Below are 21,264 nucleotides of genomic sequence, written 5' to 3'. Positions count from 1 at the left end.
CTCAACTGCACTTGCAGTTTTTCCATCAAGTTCCTGATCTACTGCAGTAAATTTCAGACAAAGTTGATTCATTTTTTTTTTATTTTTAATTTATTTTATTTTTATCTATTTATTTATTGCAGTGAATAAGTATGTTAAATTATAATGAATATGTGTCATTCAGAAAACTACAATGAGGACTGCCCACCTACAACTATAAATACAGGTTTAGTGTAGATCAGCTTTACGTCCGCTTTCAAAATTAACTTGATGAAAATTTATTTGTGAAAACGTCCCCAACCTGTGACATGACCTCTTTACCTCTGTCTTTTCCAAATCCACACAAGCAAAGAACATATTATATTATTTTCCTGGCTCAATCAACTAATGCCTGAACCACATGTATATGGATATATTCCTTGACACGCATTTTTCTGTCCAATTTGGCCTCTCAACCACACGAACACGGAGATTTCACCCACATAAATGGAGATTTTTAAAAACTCCAAAAAATGAAGAAATAAAAAAATATCAGGTTGAGTGTATCCGTGTAGCGGTGTTAAACGGAACTGGTGTTGACGCGATGACGTCAAGCGCCTAGCAACAAGTCACTGGCTGTTTCCGAATTCGCCTACTACATACTACTTTCATAAGCAGTATGTAGTATGACTGTTTAGTTGGGTTAATTTTGTAGTATGCTACGCTGATTTTCAGTTTGAAGAAAACGGGAGTTGGCTACGGCTGACTTTTTTTCCCAAAAAAAACTTTATTGAAAATGTACAAAATAAACAAACCACCAGTAACTAATCTGCAAATATATTGCCAGAGAGAGCATTTTATATTGACTTTCAGTTGTGGAGATGATGAGGATTTAAAGATAAAAAAAGAAATGGCTCTTACATTTATATTCCTCTGCTACTCCGGTTGTTGTTGCTCCGCTCTCTGCCATTTTCACTTCTGATATGGGACCAGGCGTGTTGCATTGTGGGTAGCAGTAGGCGAAGCAGACTTGTCCGATGCATACTGTGGATTTTTCTCGATTCAGTACGTCATCCGGGTGTTTTTCTCATACTATAACTCTGACATTTGTTCGCATTCTGCATACTGCATACTACATTTTGGTCGAATCAGTAGGCACTGCTAGTGTAGTATGCGAATTTGAAAACGGCCACTGTGTTTGACTGTGCATGCTCATAACGTTCTTCTTCTATGGTTTTCACATTTTGCTAACCTGCCACTTATCGGCCAGGCATGGCATTGCAGGCTTCAGAGGCGATCGTTTTCAGTTTGGCCTCTTCGTATGGACAGAGATATTTCTGTGGTGTGGACTGAGATTTTTCTTTTTAACAAGGACAAAGATATACTATCAAAAAATATCCATATACGTGTGGTTCAGGCCTAAGAGCTGATAGCTTCCTGGCTTCATGAAGATCAGAGACCTGATGATTGTTTAAAATTTTTCAGAGAGATCAAGGCTGTATTATGGTCTTGGGTTATTGGGTTATGTATAATCCAGAAGCATCATTCTGGACTATTTTCCTGAATAATCTGGGAAGCCTTTATAAAGATTCCAAAACATGAGTAACTTCATTTTGATTCTCAATAAAACTCTGGTGACAGTCCTGATTGAGCCAATCCTTTTTTGCAGTCTACACAAGACTAATCCTTCAACATGTTTAGAATCTTATCCATGTAAATGAGATATATAAAAAAAGAAAATGAGTGTGCCCTATGCTGAGTGTTGAGCTTGTCTAATAAAGAGTTTATGTTAATAGAAAAAGAAATATTTTTGTACAGGGATTTTTTGGCTAATGTGTAAGGATGAGCATAACAGAGCCACAGAAATGAATCATCGATCAGATCCTTAATATACCCTGGAAACTAGAAGCTGGTTGACCACACGCTCTATGCACATACAGCACCACCATGAAAAAATGCTTTCTTACCCACTTTCTGTTTCTAAAAAGGTTAAAAAATAAACTCTCTTGAAGTGACTGTTCCTCACAGTGCATGGCGCCGTGCTGAGCAGAACATACAGTTAGATTAAGTTCCCTTGCTCAGATGCAGTTGAAAGACACGTCCCTGGCAGGGACAGCTCTTTTGATAGGTGGTGACATGATAGTGCTTTCAAAGTCAGCCCTTCCTTAATGTTTGTTTTCATCTGAGGAAAGTGACAAAAAATGTACTATTGTGTAGCAGTGTGTGGAGATGGTCTGAGTGTTGGAAATGCATACAGCTTATGTAAGTCCATAAGGGATGGAGCCAGCAGACTGCATCCAAAGATATTCAGCTTGTATGCAGTTGTTCAGACTCAGCTTGTTTATTTTCTTCACATCTATTCCTTATTCATTGCACAGAGAGTGTAATATTGTTAAAAAAAGAAGAACATGGAAGGCTTTGTTTATGATATGTTCATGATTTTAAATCTACTCTCTTCCAGGTGTACACCAGATATGGGAAATGTTACACTTTTAATGGTAACAAGACCACGTCCAGGAAATCGAAGCAGGGTGGAATGGGAAACGGTTTGGAGATCATGTTGGATATCCAGCAAGATGAGTATCTGCCTATCTGGAGAGAGACAAGTAAGCCCCACCACTATTTATCTAATGCAATCCAATCCTATGCAACTGCATGAGATACCTATACTCTATTTCATATTTACAAGTCTGAACCCTCAGCTTTATGTTTTATATTTTTTTAATTGCATTTCGGCACACTGTAAAATCGGATCTACAAAAGGAAATTCCTGAACAAAGGATCCTTCAGATTTGTGCCTGCACTGTAGTGGGTTTTAATCTCCAATACTACATTATCTGAAACACGTTTGAATTATGGTTTGTAGTGTCAAGCTGAGTCCAAGCTGTGAAATGAGGCGGCCATTTGAAATTCTCTTGTCTTCTCCTTTTGCAACGCCTCGCTCGTGCCGTTTCATCTTGAAGATGAGACTTCCCTGGAGGCAGGTATCCGAGTTCAGATACACAGTCAGGACGAGCCTCCCTACATCCACCAGCTGGGCTTTGGTGTCTCTCCGGGCTTCCAGACCTTTGTTTCATGTCAGGAGCAGAGGGTAGGTCTTCTTTATCACAGCACACTTCCCCTGCCCCCCAAACCCAGACTCCATCCCCCTCCCTCAACAGATAACTGTTCTCCCAGCTACCATTCATCCCTGGTGGATCACACTGGGGTCTAATAAATCTCTATGTGCTTAGCTGACCTACCTGCCCCAGCCCTGGGGGAACTGCCGCTCCAGCAGCAAAGAAAAGTTCCCAGGATACGACACATACAGCATCAGCGCCTGTCGTTTGCTCTGCGAAACCAACGAGGTGCTGCGGGTGTGCAACTGCAGGATGGTGCACATGCCCGGTAAGATCAAATGTTTAGCAGGAGTCACCAAATTATTTTTAACACAAACACATACACAACTACACACAACCACACACACATAATTAATTCCTAATCTTTGACTAATGTCAACCTTTAGTTACAGCAGGAACTGAGAGGTAAGGAAAGACCCTGGGTTAAGAACAAAGCAGATGTGTGGGTATATAAGCATGAGATATGAACCTTCTTAATGTCACTTGTTAATTTTAAGATAGTAAAAACAGATATAAAGCAACAAATGTCACATCCATAATTATTTGGAGGAATAAAACACTAAATGGTTGTAGCCGTTTGTATTTAAAACAACTCTGATCCAGCCTCAGGAAAATAACAGTCACATTGCTTCGTACTTCCATAGAATTAGCTGACCCGCCGTGCCAAACAACTCATCATATTTTTGCCCACTTGAATAATTCCAGCACGGATATAATTTGGGCTGCCCCACGCCTGACCTTGATGCTTGATATCTGGAGTGGAATACTCTTCACTGATTCTGGCAGCTCTTTGGCCGGGGGCTCTGGGGACTACATAAAAGTCTCAACAAGCTTTAGATCCATTTGTTTATCCATCTCATTATTTGTCCTGCTTCATGTTAATTTGGACTTTACTGGTGATTCGCTGGCAGCTTTGAGTATCACATAATCCAAACTAACAATACTGTTGCTGTGTTAAGTAATTCAACAAGAATTTATAAGTTAAATATTTTTATAAAGGTGGCAATAATTAAACATTCAGAATTATAGATATTTTCTTTCTTCTTTCAAATTAAAGGTAGAGTCTGCAGGACTTTTCGTTACTTGTTAGTAAACACAACATTCAAACTGGGCCCCTCCTCCTTGGATCAGTGCCAGCAGCAGCAGACACCCACACTTTGACACATACCTGGTTAGCATAAAGCTAACTCACATCGCTCTTCATCCCGTGCTGCTCTCCAAGACCCTAGCCTGAAAAGAGTGAAAGTCGAGCCGAATTTAACTGTCACTTAGTAAAAGCTTCATCTATTTGCCGTTTTGTTTCACTTTGGTTGTTTTTATTCTTCTGTGCTACATTCACTATCATAGCTGCTCTGAATAGCTGCCTCCACTTGCTAATTAACACCCAAAGTCACTTGCGCACTGTGTGTGCTGTGACTGGCTGACGTAACCCTGCTTACACTCAGGGCCGTTTCAAGGAATTTGGGGCGATGGACATTGAGCAACCCCCCCCCAAAAAAAAAAAAAAAAAGTGAAGCCATATTCAACTCATTTGAAAAAAAGTTGCACACGCTACAAACTGTTGTATTTCGTTTAGCACTGTCCGTCACCCAGGTAGCTAACATAAACACTGGACAAAGTTACCTGCAGTAACTAAATTACAGCAAGCCCCCTACTAATGTGATTTATCACTTACCGCTATCTTGTTTTGTTTTTTTTTATCTTCCTCCTCTTTTCTCTTCTTTCTTTTCTGGCTGCCGGATGGATTAATTCGCTTCATCCTTGAGGATGTTTTGTATTTTGCCGGCTGCAGGGATCATGAAACCGGCTGGCTGCTGCGTGCTGTCAGCTACTGAGAGGGGCCACCTTGAGGGGGTATCCCGACTCCCGATAACAGTGTCATTGCACCTTGGCTGCCAAGGGGGGCTCGCGCAGTTTGTCGTTGCATTTTATTCATAACAGTCGTTGTCTTGGGGCCCCAGGCCAGCAGGGGGCCCCAGGCAATTGCCTGGTTTGCCTGCCTTATCGACGGCTCTGCTTACACTCCATCCTGAAATGTCTTAAAACAACCAAGACATCAACATACAGACAGAGAAGGGGGTTGAGGCAGACACAGACACTGACACAAATGTATTGAGGCCCAGACGAGACAATTGAGCAGGATTATTTCTGTAAGAATTGACCTTTAATTTTTACTTTTTTTGGAGAGTCCTACAGACCCTTCCCTTAAATAAAGAAAAAAGAACATACTGGGAAAGGTTACACATTAACAGGTGCAGTGAGTAACATATCACTAACAACATCAGCAACAAAGAAAAACGTTTTTACATCGCAATTAGTTTCATTAGTTTCTTCAATCTACTGAAACAGGGGAACCCAAGTCTTATTGTACTGCCCTAGATTGATGCACGTAGCAATCACTGCAATATTTACATAGATCATCCAACACAGCAGCCTCATTTGGTTTGATGGAAAATATGAAAATATTAATGGACTCAGTCAGGCCTGTGGTACTCGACTGAAGTGCTCAAACTCTAGTCCTGAATCAGGACTTGTGACCTGATGTGAATGTTGGAGTCTGATGACTCAGACTTCAGGTTTGACTTCGTTAAGATACAACAAACTGAGAAGAGGACCAAGACTTCTTTACCAATGAAGACTGTACTTTTTGCTCTGGGCAGTAAAATGTGACTGATGTGTTGAAAAGTTGAATTATTTAACAATTAGTCATTCATTCTAAGTTGAACAGGTTTTTAAAAGCAGGGCAACGTGGAGGTCTGATCAGAGGAGAAAATCTGACTTATAATGTGATCAGTGCACCTGAAGCCAACATGTTTTTAATCAGTTTTTTGCTCTGCAGGTGAAAACACCCACCTCATGGCAAGACTGTGATTGAATAAATTTGAAGCTCATGTAAAGTAACTAACTGCTCAATGCGGGTAACCATCCTGCTGCTCTACCTTTGGTTAAGCCTTTACTTTCATTTGCAAACAACTTCAAAGCGATCTTAAAGCCAGTGTTTGTGGTAAAGTGCTTGAAAAGCCAATTGTCCCACATATCAGCTGTTGAAAACAGTACCTCTTTTACTAGTTGTTACTGATTCTCAAATTGGCATCTTGCTTTTTCGCTTATCATTAGATCAAGTTGTGAATTGAAAATTGTTTTACCTTACCTTTACTGCTTTTTGTGACAATATTACCATACTTATAAAATGTAGAGGTCCTCGCCCCCTCCACTCACTGGGACAAACAATGAACATTCAGTAACAGGCGCTATGGCAGGTGTCACAGTAGAAGACATTTCACAGGATACTATTGATGATTTTTGGAAACAGAAAGATCACTCATCCTCTAGAAGTCACCAAAAAGCTCTAAAGTCCACATTGGAGGGAAATATGAATCATGTTATTGTTGAAAAGGCCGATAGAAAGCTTCAGTTACAGACTAAATTCTCAGCTCCCAGAGCAAACCTGATAAACAGCATCTGGTTAGCATCAGCATCTCAGACAACAAGACAGAGGATCAGCATTAGTCAGGACCAAAATAGAACCTCATCTTTACCAAGAGTGTGTCTCTGTTAGTTTGGAGCTACAGGATTTACTCTGATTTATTCAACACAATGTTTGACAACCTTTGTTATCTTGGCTTTTACAGTTAAACTAATGAAGATAAGTTCCAGAAGCTAAAGTTAGTTTAACTAGAGCTTCCAACAAGCAAAGAGACATGATGAACAATGCAGCTAGGAGCTAACGATAGGCTGACACCCCATCACCAAACCTCTCAGGATACCTTGTGTCAGAGTGTCACTATTTTTAAACTTAAAATCTTAGAAAAACATCATAAACCAGATTAGAAACTGACTTTCTGCAATGCATTTCAATAGACATATGGGCAGGGATTGTCCGAGTGTTTGAGAAGAGCTATATGCACTGTGATTGGCTCATTTGTGGGCGGGATTTAGCCATAGGTAAATTCTTGCTGAAACTGTTGGTTAAAAAATGTGTAAGACATAGATGGTATTAAATGTTTTTCTGAATTACTCAGCCGAAGTAGAGAAACAAAGATAAGGTTTCCATGATAATTTTGTTGAAATGTGTTGAATGCACTTGTACTTATAAGGCACCTTTCTGGTTAGAAGTACCTTTCTTTCTATGCTTTGAGTGGTCTTACCCTGACCATAACCCTGACCACTCAAGTGCTTAACACTTCTAGTCTTATTCACTTATCCACACCACATTCACACGCTGATGGCAGAGACTGCTATCGTAGGGGACCAAAAGTTTTAGCTAACACAGTCAAAACTATCCACACACTACTGACCAACCACTGACCACTGCTGGCCAACAGGGAGATCAATTTGGGGTTCAGTGTCTTACTCAAGAACACTTTGGCATGTGACTGCTGAAGCTGAGACTGAATGGCACAATGGCACACAAAATATACTTTTAAGGTATCTGTCTGTAGATATTATCTGACTTTGGTGAACAATTTTAACAAGATTGAAGTTTATTTTTATTTTACTATGAACAACAGATACTGTTCAAAAGCTTTTGTCATCAAATTATCAATTATTTATACTATATATATATATATATATATATATATATATATATATATATATATATATATATATATATATATATATATATATATATATATATATATATATATATTTATATAATAGAATAGAATAGAAAATACTTTATTTATCCCCGAGGGGAAATTCAGGAGTCACCGCAGCATTTAAGAAAACAAAAGTAAGAAAGAGTATAGAAAGTGCAAAAATGTCCATATATATGGGTGAGTAAGTTTTATTTTTTATTTTATTTATTCATTTGTTCCATACATGAAAGCTGACAACCAAATCCATACACAGGTGCACATTACACCCTTAAACAAACACAGTCATGATAGGAAAGGGGCAGCGTGACAAGAAATGTCTCTTTTATTTGTCTGCCCTTATTTGAATAACTTTTTAAAAAAAGAACAGATGGTCTGACATCACATACAGTTGATTTTCAACAGCCTACATTAACCCGTCATTGATTTTAACTACAAAAACAAACAAAACAAAAACAACTAAATAGCCTACAACAAAATAAAGAACCCCCAAAAATTTTAAATTTAAATCTCAAAACATGCATCACATTGGATTTTAATTTTCTAGTGTGTATATGATTTTGATCTTCTGTGGTAAACACAAATAGCTTTTGTAGGTTTTCTGGTAAAGCTCTGTTTCTGGCTTTAAACATAACTAGTAATGTCTGAAGCTCTATTATCTCTGGAAGCTTCAATAACCCTGATTTAATAAATAAACTATTGGTGTATTCTCCAAATTTGTCTTTGTGAATGATTCGTATCACTCTTTTTTGCAATAAAAGCAAAGGCTTAATCTTAGTCATATGTATTCCCCCACACTTCTGCAGAATAACTCAGATAAATCAGTATAAGTGAACAGTACAACGTTCTCATTGCTTTGCAATCTAAAACACCCTTTATTCAAAATACAAATATTCTTTGACAACTTTCTTTTAACATATGACACGTGATTTCCATGTCATATTTTCATCCATTATGATTCCCAGAAACCTAAACTCAGATACCTGCTCAATATTAACTCCATCCATGTATAATAAAACTTTTTCTTTAGCTCCTCTAGAGAAAACCATAAACTTAATTTTTTATCAGATTTAATGACAGCTTATTTACATCAAACCATATTTTAAGTTTCACCATTTCACTTTGAATACATTCAGATAATGTTTTTAAATTAACTCCAGAACAAAAGAAATATGTGTCATCTGCAAACAAAAAAAACATAACAACCTCGAAACTTCACAAATGTCATTGATATATCAAATAAAAAGTTTTGGCCCCAAAACTGAACCTTGTGGGACTCCACATTCAATCTTCAAATATTCTGATGTAGTACCAGCAAACTGGACATATTGCTGTCGATTATGTAAATAGCTAGTTAACCAGTGACATTAAAGGCGACAAAAAAAGTTAGTTTGTGCACAGATGAAACACTTACACATCTATTATTGCCAAAGAAAGGGAGTACCAACTCTCTTCATCAGCAGCTGACTTATACCTCAGTCTATCAGACAGTTTTCTCTCTATAACAATGTTTCTTCCTGACATCATTAAAACCCACATTTCAACAGAACAAAATACACACACTCCTGCAAATTAACTTTGGTGTTATTGAACACTTGCCATTAATGGCCTGGGTAATATGTTTGTGTGCTGGGATGTAACTCATTGATTGTTTGTTGAAGACTCTCTAAATATGCCTCACTGGGGAAGGCAGCATGCCCCATTTCTCAGCACAATCAAGGACAGACGTCCAAGACGGCCCGGGCTCCATGGATGGCAGTCATCCTCTGTGTATTTGCCTTTATTTGGAGATGAATAATATGCTATGAAGTGTTGTTCACAGCTATGGCTCCTCATCGCAGCAGACACAGGTCACTGATCATTTTGTTTCTGATTGATCAGACTCATTTTCTATTCTCTCCAGGAACAGCAGATATCTGCCCTCCCAGTAAAATCACTTGCGTTGACAAAGCACTCGGTAAGAAACAATCCTCCTTCATTTCTTTTCTCATTACGATAGATTCCCCCAAAGGGAAATGGAAACACAATCAGTAAATATGATAAGGATCTTTTTGGGGTTACACAAATCCCTGGGGGTACACTTTATGTTTTGAAATGACTTTCTCTCATTGTGATTTAGTCACTTTAGAGCTTGATGGCTGTGCTGCCTCGATTGTTAAAATGTTAATATCAACCTGACATTCCATTCCTGTATCTCCATCCCCCTCAACCCATATCTGACTCTGAATTCACTCTCGTACGGCAGACATCCTGACCAAACAAAGGTACCGTGGTTTTAAAGGCATTATGGTTGGAGTAGAAAGGACTATTTTTACAGTCAATGCAGACACATAATTAAAATTTCTCAGCCAAATAAGAGTGAAATTTAATTATGCATCCCTCAGCCAGATTTTAACTCTGCTTGAAATAGAATTGGATACAGTTTTTGATATATCTTACAAAAAGGACCATATTCATGTGGGTCATACTCCTGAATCTAATAGTGAGAATACATTCAGCCTCTGTGAAAGGTAATAAATTAGAAAATGATTTATTTTTATAGTGTAAAGGTTTTTTTGTTCCAAAATCAGAATAAGCCGGATCAAAGAGTATGCCACAGACGCTCTGCATACATTTATCTTAATTGTGAAAATTATGAAAATGAATAATATTAAGAAAGAACAATAAGGCTCAAATGAAGAAAGAATGATAAGAATACAATTATTTACTCATTTGAACGCCTCCCTCCCATCCTCAGCCAATTTTTGTCTGTGTATACTGTTGATTTTTCAGAGAAGATGACTACAAATATGCTCTTGGGTTTGTTCTTAAATTAAGATTAAGATTATTCCTTTATGAATATATGACAGGTTCATTTTTGCATATTTATCTGGTATAAGTCAAGGTATTTATAACCCTAACTGAAGGAAGCATTTGCAGCTCTGCAATGGAATAACTGTTGACGTAATTTGCGACTACAACCAGTTTATATCACAGTTTAACAATTTATAAAAAGACTGTGTGTAATGCAAGCGGTTGCTCATGATGACTGGGTCTCATTATAGTGGCAACAGAGGCTCAGCTCAACAGTTTACACAGTTCCCTCTGGCCTTACAGAGAATATCAGCATAGTTTGGTCGTCATCGACTTCATTTCCAGCTGCTTCAGTCCGACGCTCTATCCAACCACACACAAAGATTCTACCAGGATAGACACATTACAACATCAGGAATGAACTTTTTTTTTTACCCAAAGATATTTAAATCTATCTATCTATCTATCTATCTATCTATCTATCTATCTATCTATCTATCTATCTATCTATCTATCTATCTATCTATCTATCTATCTATCTATCTAAACCACTGCATTCTATGAATCTTTTCTTTCAAACTCCTGTTGTCCACAAATTTTACAGAAAACACTCCTTCCCTTGTAGGACACATTCCTTCACACTACTTCCCTTTGTTACAACAATAAGTTGTCATTGCCTCCAGACTCAGTGCTGTATCTGGTACAGTTCTCTTGTAAACAGTGAAACTGACCCAGCATGTCTGTTAAACTACTGTTTCCACTGTGTTGCAGCACTGCTACAAAAGAACAGCGGGGATACCTGCCCATGTGAGACACCCTGTAATCTCACTCGCTACGGTAAAGAGCTCTCCATGGTCAAAATCCCAAGCAAAGGCTCTGCTCGCTATCTCTCCAGGAAATACGACAAGTCAGAAGACTACATCAGGTACGACAGGGACCTTAAACAGGAATGCACAGTGTATAAGCATTGAGGTGGCTACAGAATTAAAAGGACCATAAACTCTGACCTCCAGTTTGTGATCATAACCAAACCCCACCAATGCAAACAAAAACCAAGTAAAGTTTCATACACTGATTTATATGTTGTGCAATGTCTAAAAATTGTTGATTGATCTGGTATTTAATGTGTAAGAATGTATGTTGACTGACCCGGGGGGAGGGGGGGATACAAACAACAAACATCTACATGTAATAAAAGAATACATATATATATATATATATATATATATATATATATATATATATATATAAATATATATATATATATATATATATATATATATATATATATATATATATATATATATATATATGAAAATTAAAAATTGTAACCCTTTTTTTTATTTTTATTTTATGTTATTTTTTTGTAATTCTTGTAGAAAACATTTCAAATTTAACATATCAGTATCTGCAGAGCAAAAACCTGTAAGATTAGTGGCTGAAATCAGTGTAGTAACAGAACTAGTACTCTAAAAGCTGTTACAGACCAATAAGGTCATATATATATATATATATATATATATATATATATATATATATATATATATATATATATATATATATATATATATATATATATATATACACACATACATGTATTATAATTGAAAATACATCTTTGAATATATATATATATATATATATATATATATATATATATATATATATATATATATATATATATATATATATATATATATACATATTTATGTGTGTGTGTGTGTGTGTGTGTGTGTGTGTGTGTGTGTGTGTGTGTGTGTGTGTGTGTATTAATCACTATGACTACCTAATTTCAAAGCACAAGCTGCTGTATATTCCTCTTGTTTATGAATGTGTGCAGATTCAAACAGCTCTAACACACTCAAAATATGCTCATAGTGTAGCTCCTCTCGTTGCCTAATTGTCAGGGATGTTGAAAATGCAAGCACACCCATTATAGAAAGCTCATGACACTTAATTTTATCAGACTTTCTAAATCCAAAGAGATCAGAGATGTGGCACTGACTGAGCATGCTGTCAGTGCTCGTTCTGCTCATCTCAGTTAAACCCTGAAACACCTCATTATCTCACAATCACTGCTTAGATCTGTGTAAAGCCCTTTAGGCCTGACATTCCCATCATGACATTTTACAGTGAGCATATAATGAGTTGCTATAATATTTTTTTCAAACCATGTTAGATTTGTTAGGAATTATAAAATGTGTTTTTCACTGTATAACACACACTCTGCTTGTTTTTCCAGAGACAACTTCCTAGTCTTAGATATTTTCTTTGAGGCTCTGAACTATGAAACAATAGAGCAAAAGAAAGCCTACGATGTTGCAGGTTTATTAGGTAAGATTTCTGTCACTTTTTCCTCTCTTCCTGAATATGTGAATAGACTGCTGGTGCAGTGAAGAGTGTTATGACAGAATCTGTACTTACTATCATCACCATTAGTAGCAAATAGGGATGGTGTTTGTGTGACTTGTTCAGCCCACTGTGCATCTTCCTGACCATTCTTTCTTTTAGGTGACATTGGTGGACAGATGGGCTTGTTCATCGGAGCAAGTATCCTGACAGTTTTAGAAATTATGGATTATATCTATGAGGTACAGTGTCTTTGCAAGTATAAACACTTCATGTAATCATAGAGGGGGTGTTGGACGGGCTGTTAGATAATCAGCAATAACGCAATAAAAATTGTGTTACAACTAACAGGATTTATTTAAAAGACACTTTGGTGCCTCCATTGTTTATTTAAAATATCCCCCAGAATTACATTTTCTATCAGTCAGATTTAATGATATAGACTCACTTATCATGCATCTTATGAGTTTAATTTAATTTCCAGGCTGGAGTAATTAATTCATGATCAGGTCTGAGGACATGCACGTAATGCTGATCATGAAAAAAGCCCCTGATTCAGCTGAATCCCTTTAAAGATTTCTAGCCAGCATCAAGGTGACTGCAAAGCATGTATGAACAACATATAATCAGGGGTAGAATTTAACGCAGACCTCTCTGTGAATGCATTCTTGACTCTGCTTTGTCCCTCAGCTCCCTCCCTCACCTCCTTTCTCTTTTACCTCCCTGCTGCTATGCAATGTATGAAATCAGGTGATCAAGCACCGGCTTCAACGCCTGCTGAGGCCCCAGAAGGAGGAAAAGAAGAACAAGCAGCATACCAGCACTGTAGCAACCGTGGGTCTTGAGGAAATGAAAGTAAAGGTACAAAAAATCAAGTATTTGAGAGCACGGCTCTCCATTGCAGCGCTGAGTTAAGTCTACAAGAGGAAATATCCAGGGAGCAGGGATTCAAGACGAGTGATTTTGACAGTACAATTACTGTCTGAATAATTAACACTGTTTACCAGTGCTCATAGATTCACTCAATTCAAACCAATACTTGTGATTAATATCACATGGACACTCGTCATACAGACAGTTAGTTGTATATGTTGGTCCCTTTTGACACAGAAATTAACATAGCAATAAAATGATTTGGTTTGTATTAGTTTAAGTGAAATTCCTAGAAATACACTGAAAATATCTCTCATAGTGTTATAGTGACTAAACTGCAATTACATAAATCCCATGGTGTGGTGCTGGAAGGGTACAAATTACTGATGTTAGCTTAATGTTTTACACCAGGGGATTTAAGCTAAAATGCCTTGCATGTAGTCTGCACAGATTTCCCTTCTCTAGACTTTGTACTGCTCTGCTGCTGCATTTGTTTACTTTGCTGCATTTGTTTACTTTGTACTTTAACAGAGAAAATCCCTCACACTCACAATGCTACATTAAATATAGAGTCAGCAGGAATTTTCGTCACTTGTTAGTCAACAAAACATTCAAACTAGGCTCCTCCTCCTTGGCTCAGTGCCAGCACCAGCACACACCCAAAGCCTCTGACCATGACTATGTGAACACACTCACAAGCCCAGCAACCACCTGTAGCATCACATTTCTATGAGAGAGACTCAAGAGACGTGCACCTGGCTTGGCATGTTAGCACACACTTGTTTAGTAAAAAGTTTTCTTTTCGTCGAGTTTTTCTTTACATCTACTATCATAACTGCTCTGATTAGCTTCTTCCACTCACAACCATTAACGCTCAAAGTCACTTGCACACTGAGAGTGCTGTGATTGGCTGGAGTAACCACGCCTACTCTCCATCCAGAAATGTCCCGAAACAACCAAAACATCAGCAAACAGGCAGAGGAGGGGGTTGAGGCAGACACAGACATTGACACACATGTTTAGAGGCCCAGAGGACACAATTGAGCGGGATTATTCCTGTAAAAGTTGACATTTTATTTTATCTATTTATTTATTTATTTTTCTGAAAATCTGTCAGACCCCACCTTTAATTTGCCATTAATACAATATAACTCTGTAATGACTTTTATTTCAGCTAGGTTAGTGAGAGAGTTAGTGGTGGTAGGTAGTGACCCTGCAGATGCTGCATCAAAGCTGATGTTTGACCCTCTAACCTCATATTTAGGGGGTTTGCAGACCAGTTAGCATCACCTTGAATAGCTTCTTTAACATTCTTGGTTTACCCAAAAGCTTCCATACTGCTGACTTATCTTATCTAGCTTTTCTAGTTGGGTTGGGTATTGACAAGAACTTCACAAAAAGTATCCTGATACTTGTGTCGAAACAGTAATATCATGATTCTTCACAATATCACAGTGCTGTAATATCTTGCGATATTCTAAACAGTTAACTAAAAAAATAGAGATGGTGTTTATATAAATCTCACAATATAACTAAAAATTGAAAGGAAAAAGGCAAACATTCATGACTACAGCATACCAACTTGCTCGGTACCAGAAAACCCCTATTATCATGTTATAAATGAGATATTTTAAATATGATTTGAGATTTATCATACAGTTTAATGGCAACATACAGCAGAGTAGCTCTTTGTCACTATCTACTGCAGTGGAGGTGTGAAAGTTGTGTTTTATTTCCAACTTGGCTAAAATGTGAATTTTTATTTTTACAAAAAATGATATATTAAGAGCTGAAATTTTAGTCACAACACACCAATATATTGCTGTATCAATATTTTTTCACACCTCTATTATTGAGTGTAACTCCCTTGTATGTTTCAGATGATGCACATTTGACTGGTATACCACAGAAGTCGTTTTGATACTGACATGGAGGTTCCTAATTAGTCCTAATTACTGTAGGAAGCACACCCATCTCTTGGAGCTTTGGTTTACTGTTGCACAACCAAACTTTGAAGTTGCCAGTATCTGAATTGACTTTTTGCATTTCTCCTACAGCACACAGCTCGTTTCTTCACTCACCAACCTGTCACATTTGACTTTTCCATATCATATTTGAGACTTGGTCTTGAAGTTGACTTATCTGTTGCATCTCTAACAGGATTCCAAAGATATGACAAGGAGTCACCCAGAGGGGGCTTATGCCAACACGACTCTCCCGAATCACCACCACCCTCATCCTCGTTCTCACCAACGCCACGCTGGACACCACGGGGTGTTCGAGGACTTCGCTTGTTAGAGCCAACCCTCGAGTCTGGTCCTGGTGACAACAAAAGATAAGGGCTGTTTGTGCTAAGATCACTGGCAGACCGTTCACATTTTTTGCTTGTCTCTTGCTGTCACCAGTGAAAAGCTACAGCCAAAGTTGAACACCAAACTTGTGCTGCTAACAAAGCACTTGTCATACAGGATGTAGGCACAAATTGGACTCCACTTTTACCTTTTTTTATTTTCCCTTCTTTTGATGGGACTCCTCTCAACTGTGTCAAGCTACTGGTGACAGGCCATGTGATTTCAGGACGTTTTTGGTACATGACCACGAACAGGGAACAAGATGAGGAGTGCATGTCACCGTGATACCGTTTAAATCCAAAAAGGGAACCCTAAGTTATTTATCTAGAATACCTGATTTCATTTGTCTGTATCCACTTATTTATCTCTCCTGAGACTGTTCTTCCTACTTAATGGAAAACACAGTGTACCGTATCAAGCCATTGCACAATATAAATTATGTATTATTTCATGAGATATTATTATCTACATGTTCTATATTGTATTCAAGAGGAGAATTCCTTAGTGAGCAAATACTAGTCGTGTTTGTCCGTCCAGAATATGGCGGACTTTACTTAGGCTGAACTGTGCGACCTTAAAAGACTTAGCAGCATCTTTTCACATGATACACTTTGTCTGGTTTGTGGTCAAGGTGTTAGAGAGTAGCATTTTACTTGTACATTAAGTCAGTCCAATTTTAAAATGAAAAAGCTCAAAAAATATGTTTTAATGGTTGTTGCTTATATTAAGTTAATACAGTATATAAATAATGGAAGATTAATTTTAGTCATTTATATATTTAAAAATACTTTTATAGAACAATAACTATCACAATTGTAGCAATTACTGTAAATTTACAACCTGCAGACATGTTAGACTGCCAAGCATTAATACATTTGTACAGGTAACAGAAATGGACTGTCAGGTATTTCCACTCAGGTAGAAATATCCTGAATAGGGCTGTGAGATAGACGATCTTTTTCTTTAGTCATTTCATTTCCATCCACAATCCACTTTTTTACTTTGGTTGGCTTCATGACTTTAAGCTGACATAAGCAATAAGAAACAGAATTTATTTTTTTGCGAAGTCATCTTCTCCAGCTTGCGGACCAGTACTATAAAAGTGTAGCAGTTATTTACAGTGAAGATACCTCTGAGTGTGTGTGTGTGTGTGTGTGTGTGTGTGTGTGTGTGTGTGTGTGTGTGTGTGTGTGTGTGTGTGTGTGTGTGTGTGTGTGTGTGTGTGTGTATGTCTGTATGGGAGAGAGGGTTATGAGTTTGCTTATTTGCGTGTTGTGAGTTTGCTTGCATGTGCACTTTAACATCTTGCACATACAACTAAGCACATTAGCCTGACACAACACAGTGCTGAGCTGAGACATGGGAAAAAGGAGCATTTGAAAATCGGAATAGTTGACAAGGAGTTAAGTTTAGTGCAGCAGTAAAGTGTCAGCCAGTTAAAATGGCAGTTAAAACCATTTTATTCAGCCTCGAACTCGTCCAGAGGAGTTTCATTTTAAATCCCTCCCATGGCTCAAATATTTTCATTGGTTAACTTGATTCTAAATGGCGGCTAAAAAGAGCACAGTGTGGAAGAGCTCAAGTTAAATAAAGAGACATCAATCTACTCTTTATTGTGTCATTTTCATGGAAGGTCAGCTCACTCACTTACCCTTTTGCACTACAGGAAATTAACTATCGCTCCCCTTTGGCTTCACACAATCAGATCTTTAATAGACTTTTAAGGCTATGGTTTGCATTTTCATCCAACACACAAATTGAAACATTTTAGATTTATACCATTGAATATGACAAATAACTTTGCTGTGAGTTTCTGTTTTTACAGCCAGAAGGTTAAGTGGGACTGACAACAACCAAGACAGAAGTGCAGACTTTCCTCCAGGGCTCAAAGCAGAGACAAGTTGGTTTGTGGTCAGTGAGGTCCAAACTTAATTGCCCAACCAAGTTAAATGTGGTGAATGAATGAATCATACAATGTACATTTAATGTATATTTAAAGAGGACATATCATGCTGATCCCTGATTTAATACTTACATATAATATAATACATTTGAAAACAAGACCTTTCACCCCCTAAATTTTCAAAAAACAAGATATTGTATTTTTTTCTGGTATCCTAGAACGAGATTTGATGCCTCTGAAAAGAGGTCACTGCTAGTTGGCCGCGAGATTTCAACCTTAATGAAGACACGAGGATCCTTTCTTTTTATTGGAGTAATCTGATAAAGCAGCTCCTCCTCTGTGATGTCAGGTAGTCACACAACCACCACTGAGGGATACACTCACCAAGAGCCGAGTATCCCCCCTCAGATGCTGGATGCAGGGACTCTGCTCTGCTGAGCAGCTCGGCTTTATATGGTGAATTAGCAGTTAAAACACTGTAGTTCTAGCAGACATGGTAATACTTGTGAGACTGTGATATTTGCATGCTTGTTCTGACATGCACTGTGAACCTGGACCACATTAATGCTGCGGTAATAACATAGTGAGGAACTGACGGTAGAGGCGATCTTTAGACTACACTTTCAGCATGATGGATAAAACAGACAGAGAAAAGTGAAGGAGCAGGATGGAGCCCTGTTATTGAAATAGTTTATTGGTGAAGTCTGCCTATATTTCCATGTGTAAACTATACATTACAGTACCGCTTTGACTCACCACACTGAAGCGTCCTGAGATGATCTGTGTCCAGGTGGATTTTCTTCCTCCTGAGCTGCAGAACCGTCCGGGTCTGACTCAGGGTCCAATACAAAAGGACGTATTCTACACTCTGCCATTTTATTAGTGCTATCAATGCCTTACAGTGAAGTTTTGGCAAACAGCAAACTCGCTCGGTCTGCTCCATTCAATGTGGCGATTTTGTAAATAGTGCCATGCTGCAAAAACCGCCCCCTGGCTCTACCCCCTCAGCCCCTCTGGTAGAACTGACCAATCAGAGCATAAAGGGCTGTGATGTTGCAAGGTTACTGGAGGTCATTCTCCAAACAGAGCGTTTCAACGAGATCTTCAGAATGGCCTAAAATGAGGATATTGAGAACGCTATTGTGGGGCAATGAAGGAACTAAATGACTTGTACTGAGGGCAGAAATGCTTTACAGGCATCCTAGTCTGACATAGTGAAAAGGAGAAACAAGCATGATATGTCCCCTTTAAACATATCATTACCCTCAGCTTCAGAATTAAGTTGTTTCTAACGTTTTAAATTTAAAGCGAAAAATCCGAGTAAAAAACTGATTTGAAACACAATCTTTTATTTATTCCACATTGATTTTTCACGACACTGACTGTTTGTCAGAATAATATTTATATCTACTGCTATCATTGTTCTGCTTTGAGTGGGATTAAAATGAAATTTGATGTGTTTGTTGTGACCTGAGTTTCAGTGTGACCCATAATGATAGTACACAGTAAGTTCATTTCATAAGAATCCAAATTATTTTCATTTCTTCATGCAGAGCAGCAAACCAAAATAAAGAAACACATGTCAGCTCTAAACCACTGTTCTCTTTGTGTAGTGTTGTTTTCAGAAGCCAGAATTCACCATCAGTAAGCAGAGTGTGTTTAGAGGTGAGCTGAAACCTTTTGAAGATGCAGAAAACTTGAGTGGGGCAGCATTAGTTGAAAGGAATATGGATGATGTGGAGAAAGACCAAAAAAAATCGTCGGACCAACTGCAAAACAGCCAGAGGTACAGAAGTTCAACTAACTGTAGCAGAAAATCTGTGAAAGCTATTTTTAAATGAAAATACATAAAACAATTGAATAGTAACAACTAAAAATCTCTTAAGTTTCTGTTGTGAAATACTGCAAGCTTGACCAATGATGACAAAGGAACTGGACAATCTAAAGAAGTGGAAACATCCGACTGCTGTAGAGCACTTAGTATAACTACTCCGTTCTTGTTTTCACATAGTCTGTTTTGTCTTTTAATTTGGTTTTATCTTTCTCTGGTAACTTCAAAACATCATTAACTTTGTCACCTCTTTTGTTATAATTTTCAACAAACTTATCTTGTCCTTTGTGTTGACTGTCACTGAAAACCACACATAGATGAGCACAAATTTTACAACACCAGGATTTCTAGTACATACCTGCAAAATTTTACACAAGTTACTTCATGTTACTTCGTAGACTTCATGTTGTCCAATCATCCATTTATACATGCAGGGTCAGTGCACGCTCTGATTTATTTAAGCTAGCATCCAGGCAGATGAGCCATAACACGAGGCTTCATCAGTATATGAGAAATGGACTTGGACTTGTAAAGCACGTTTCTCGTCTTTCTGTCCACTCAGAGCACGTTTACTTTGCTATAGTTGCATTTATTCAATCCCACATCACACATAAAGGAGACATCAGCATTTGCTAATCTCTTTTATGCACATTCACACATCGCTGAGGAGGGGAGGGATCCAGTGGGGTCTAGTGTCTTGCCCAAGGACACTAGTGACTGCAGGAGCTGGGGTCGAAACCCAGAAGACCGACTCTACCACTGAGCAACAGCCTCCCCATGAAATCACAATACTTTCATCCTAACAGATATGCTTGACATCATTCCCTCTATCAGTGTGATGCAGCAGTTTGGGCTGATTCACACTTTACTCGAGTGAGATCATAAACCAGTTTGTTGCTCATTAAATGCGTTCAAACCTCCTGGCGTAGCCTATTTTTACAGTTAATCTGTTAAATTAGTGAAATGCTTTGCATTACAAATGATTATGTTTACAAACTACTTCATGATTTTTTTTATTAATTTGACGGATGTACTCTGTTGCAAAAGACATGTTCCCATCTCAGCAGATTATGATTCCTCTGTCTGTCAAATCCCCTCCTCCTGTCAAATAATCATGGGCTATACATGGCTGTTTAATATTCATAATCATGTGTCACTTTGACATTTTCAAAAGGTTCCCAATCACAGTCTCTGATGGCATTCTGTACAGGCTATGCATAACAATCTGCTCCTCTGTCATCAATAATTGTAGCTATCCTCAGCCAAGTCACACAGGGGCTGGTGTGTTGACATGAATACAGGCTGCTTTCTCAGTCAGACGCTTGCTTCGGACGCTCAAGTCAGGACTTGACTTTGGTGAGGGTTTTTTATTCTTAAGACGCTGTGTTAAGCTGCAGTTAAATAAAACATTTTTCCTCTGAATATAAACACAAATACACCCTTGAAAGGAGAATAACTGAGCTGATTTTCGACAGCATGTTGTGTCTGA

At 38.0% G+C, this 21,264-nt stretch overlaps 1 protein-coding gene across 1 annotated transcript in view; it reads left to right on the top strand.

Moving 5' to 3' along the window:
• Positions 1-19,800, top strand: part of asic4a (acid-sensing (proton-gated) ion channel family member 4a) — a 101,834-nt gene extending 82,034 nt beyond the window's left edge. Inside the window, exons 2-10 of the mRNA XM_074695672.1 lie at positions 2,420-2,564; positions 2,922-3,049; positions 3,192-3,345; positions 9,579-9,632; positions 11,240-11,393; positions 12,711-12,802; positions 12,980-13,059; positions 13,568-13,678; positions 15,851-19,800. Coding sequence (XP_074551773.1) covers positions 2,420-2,564; positions 2,922-3,049; positions 3,192-3,345; positions 9,579-9,632; positions 11,240-11,393; positions 12,711-12,802; positions 12,980-13,059; positions 13,568-13,678; positions 15,851-15,988 — 1,056 coding nt within the window. The 3' untranslated portion in view covers positions 15,989-19,800. The remainder of the gene's footprint in view (positions 1-2,419; positions 2,565-2,921; positions 3,050-3,191; positions 3,346-9,578; positions 9,633-11,239; positions 11,394-12,710; positions 12,803-12,979; positions 13,060-13,567; positions 13,679-15,850) is intronic.
• Positions 19,801-21,264: the final 1,464 nt, after the last annotated feature.

This window comes from Halichoeres trimaculatus, unplaced genomic scaffold (genome assembly GCF_033239565.1).
Source record: "Halichoeres trimaculatus isolate MK-OKI-2021-1 unplaced genomic scaffold, fHalTri1.1 fHalTri1_scaffold_19, whole genome shotgun sequence".
NCBI lineage: Eukaryota > Metazoa > Chordata > Actinopteri > Labriformes > Labridae > Halichoeres > Halichoeres trimaculatus.
Note: the sequence above shows the minus strand (reverse complement) of the source record. Positions and strands in the feature narration are given on the sequence as shown.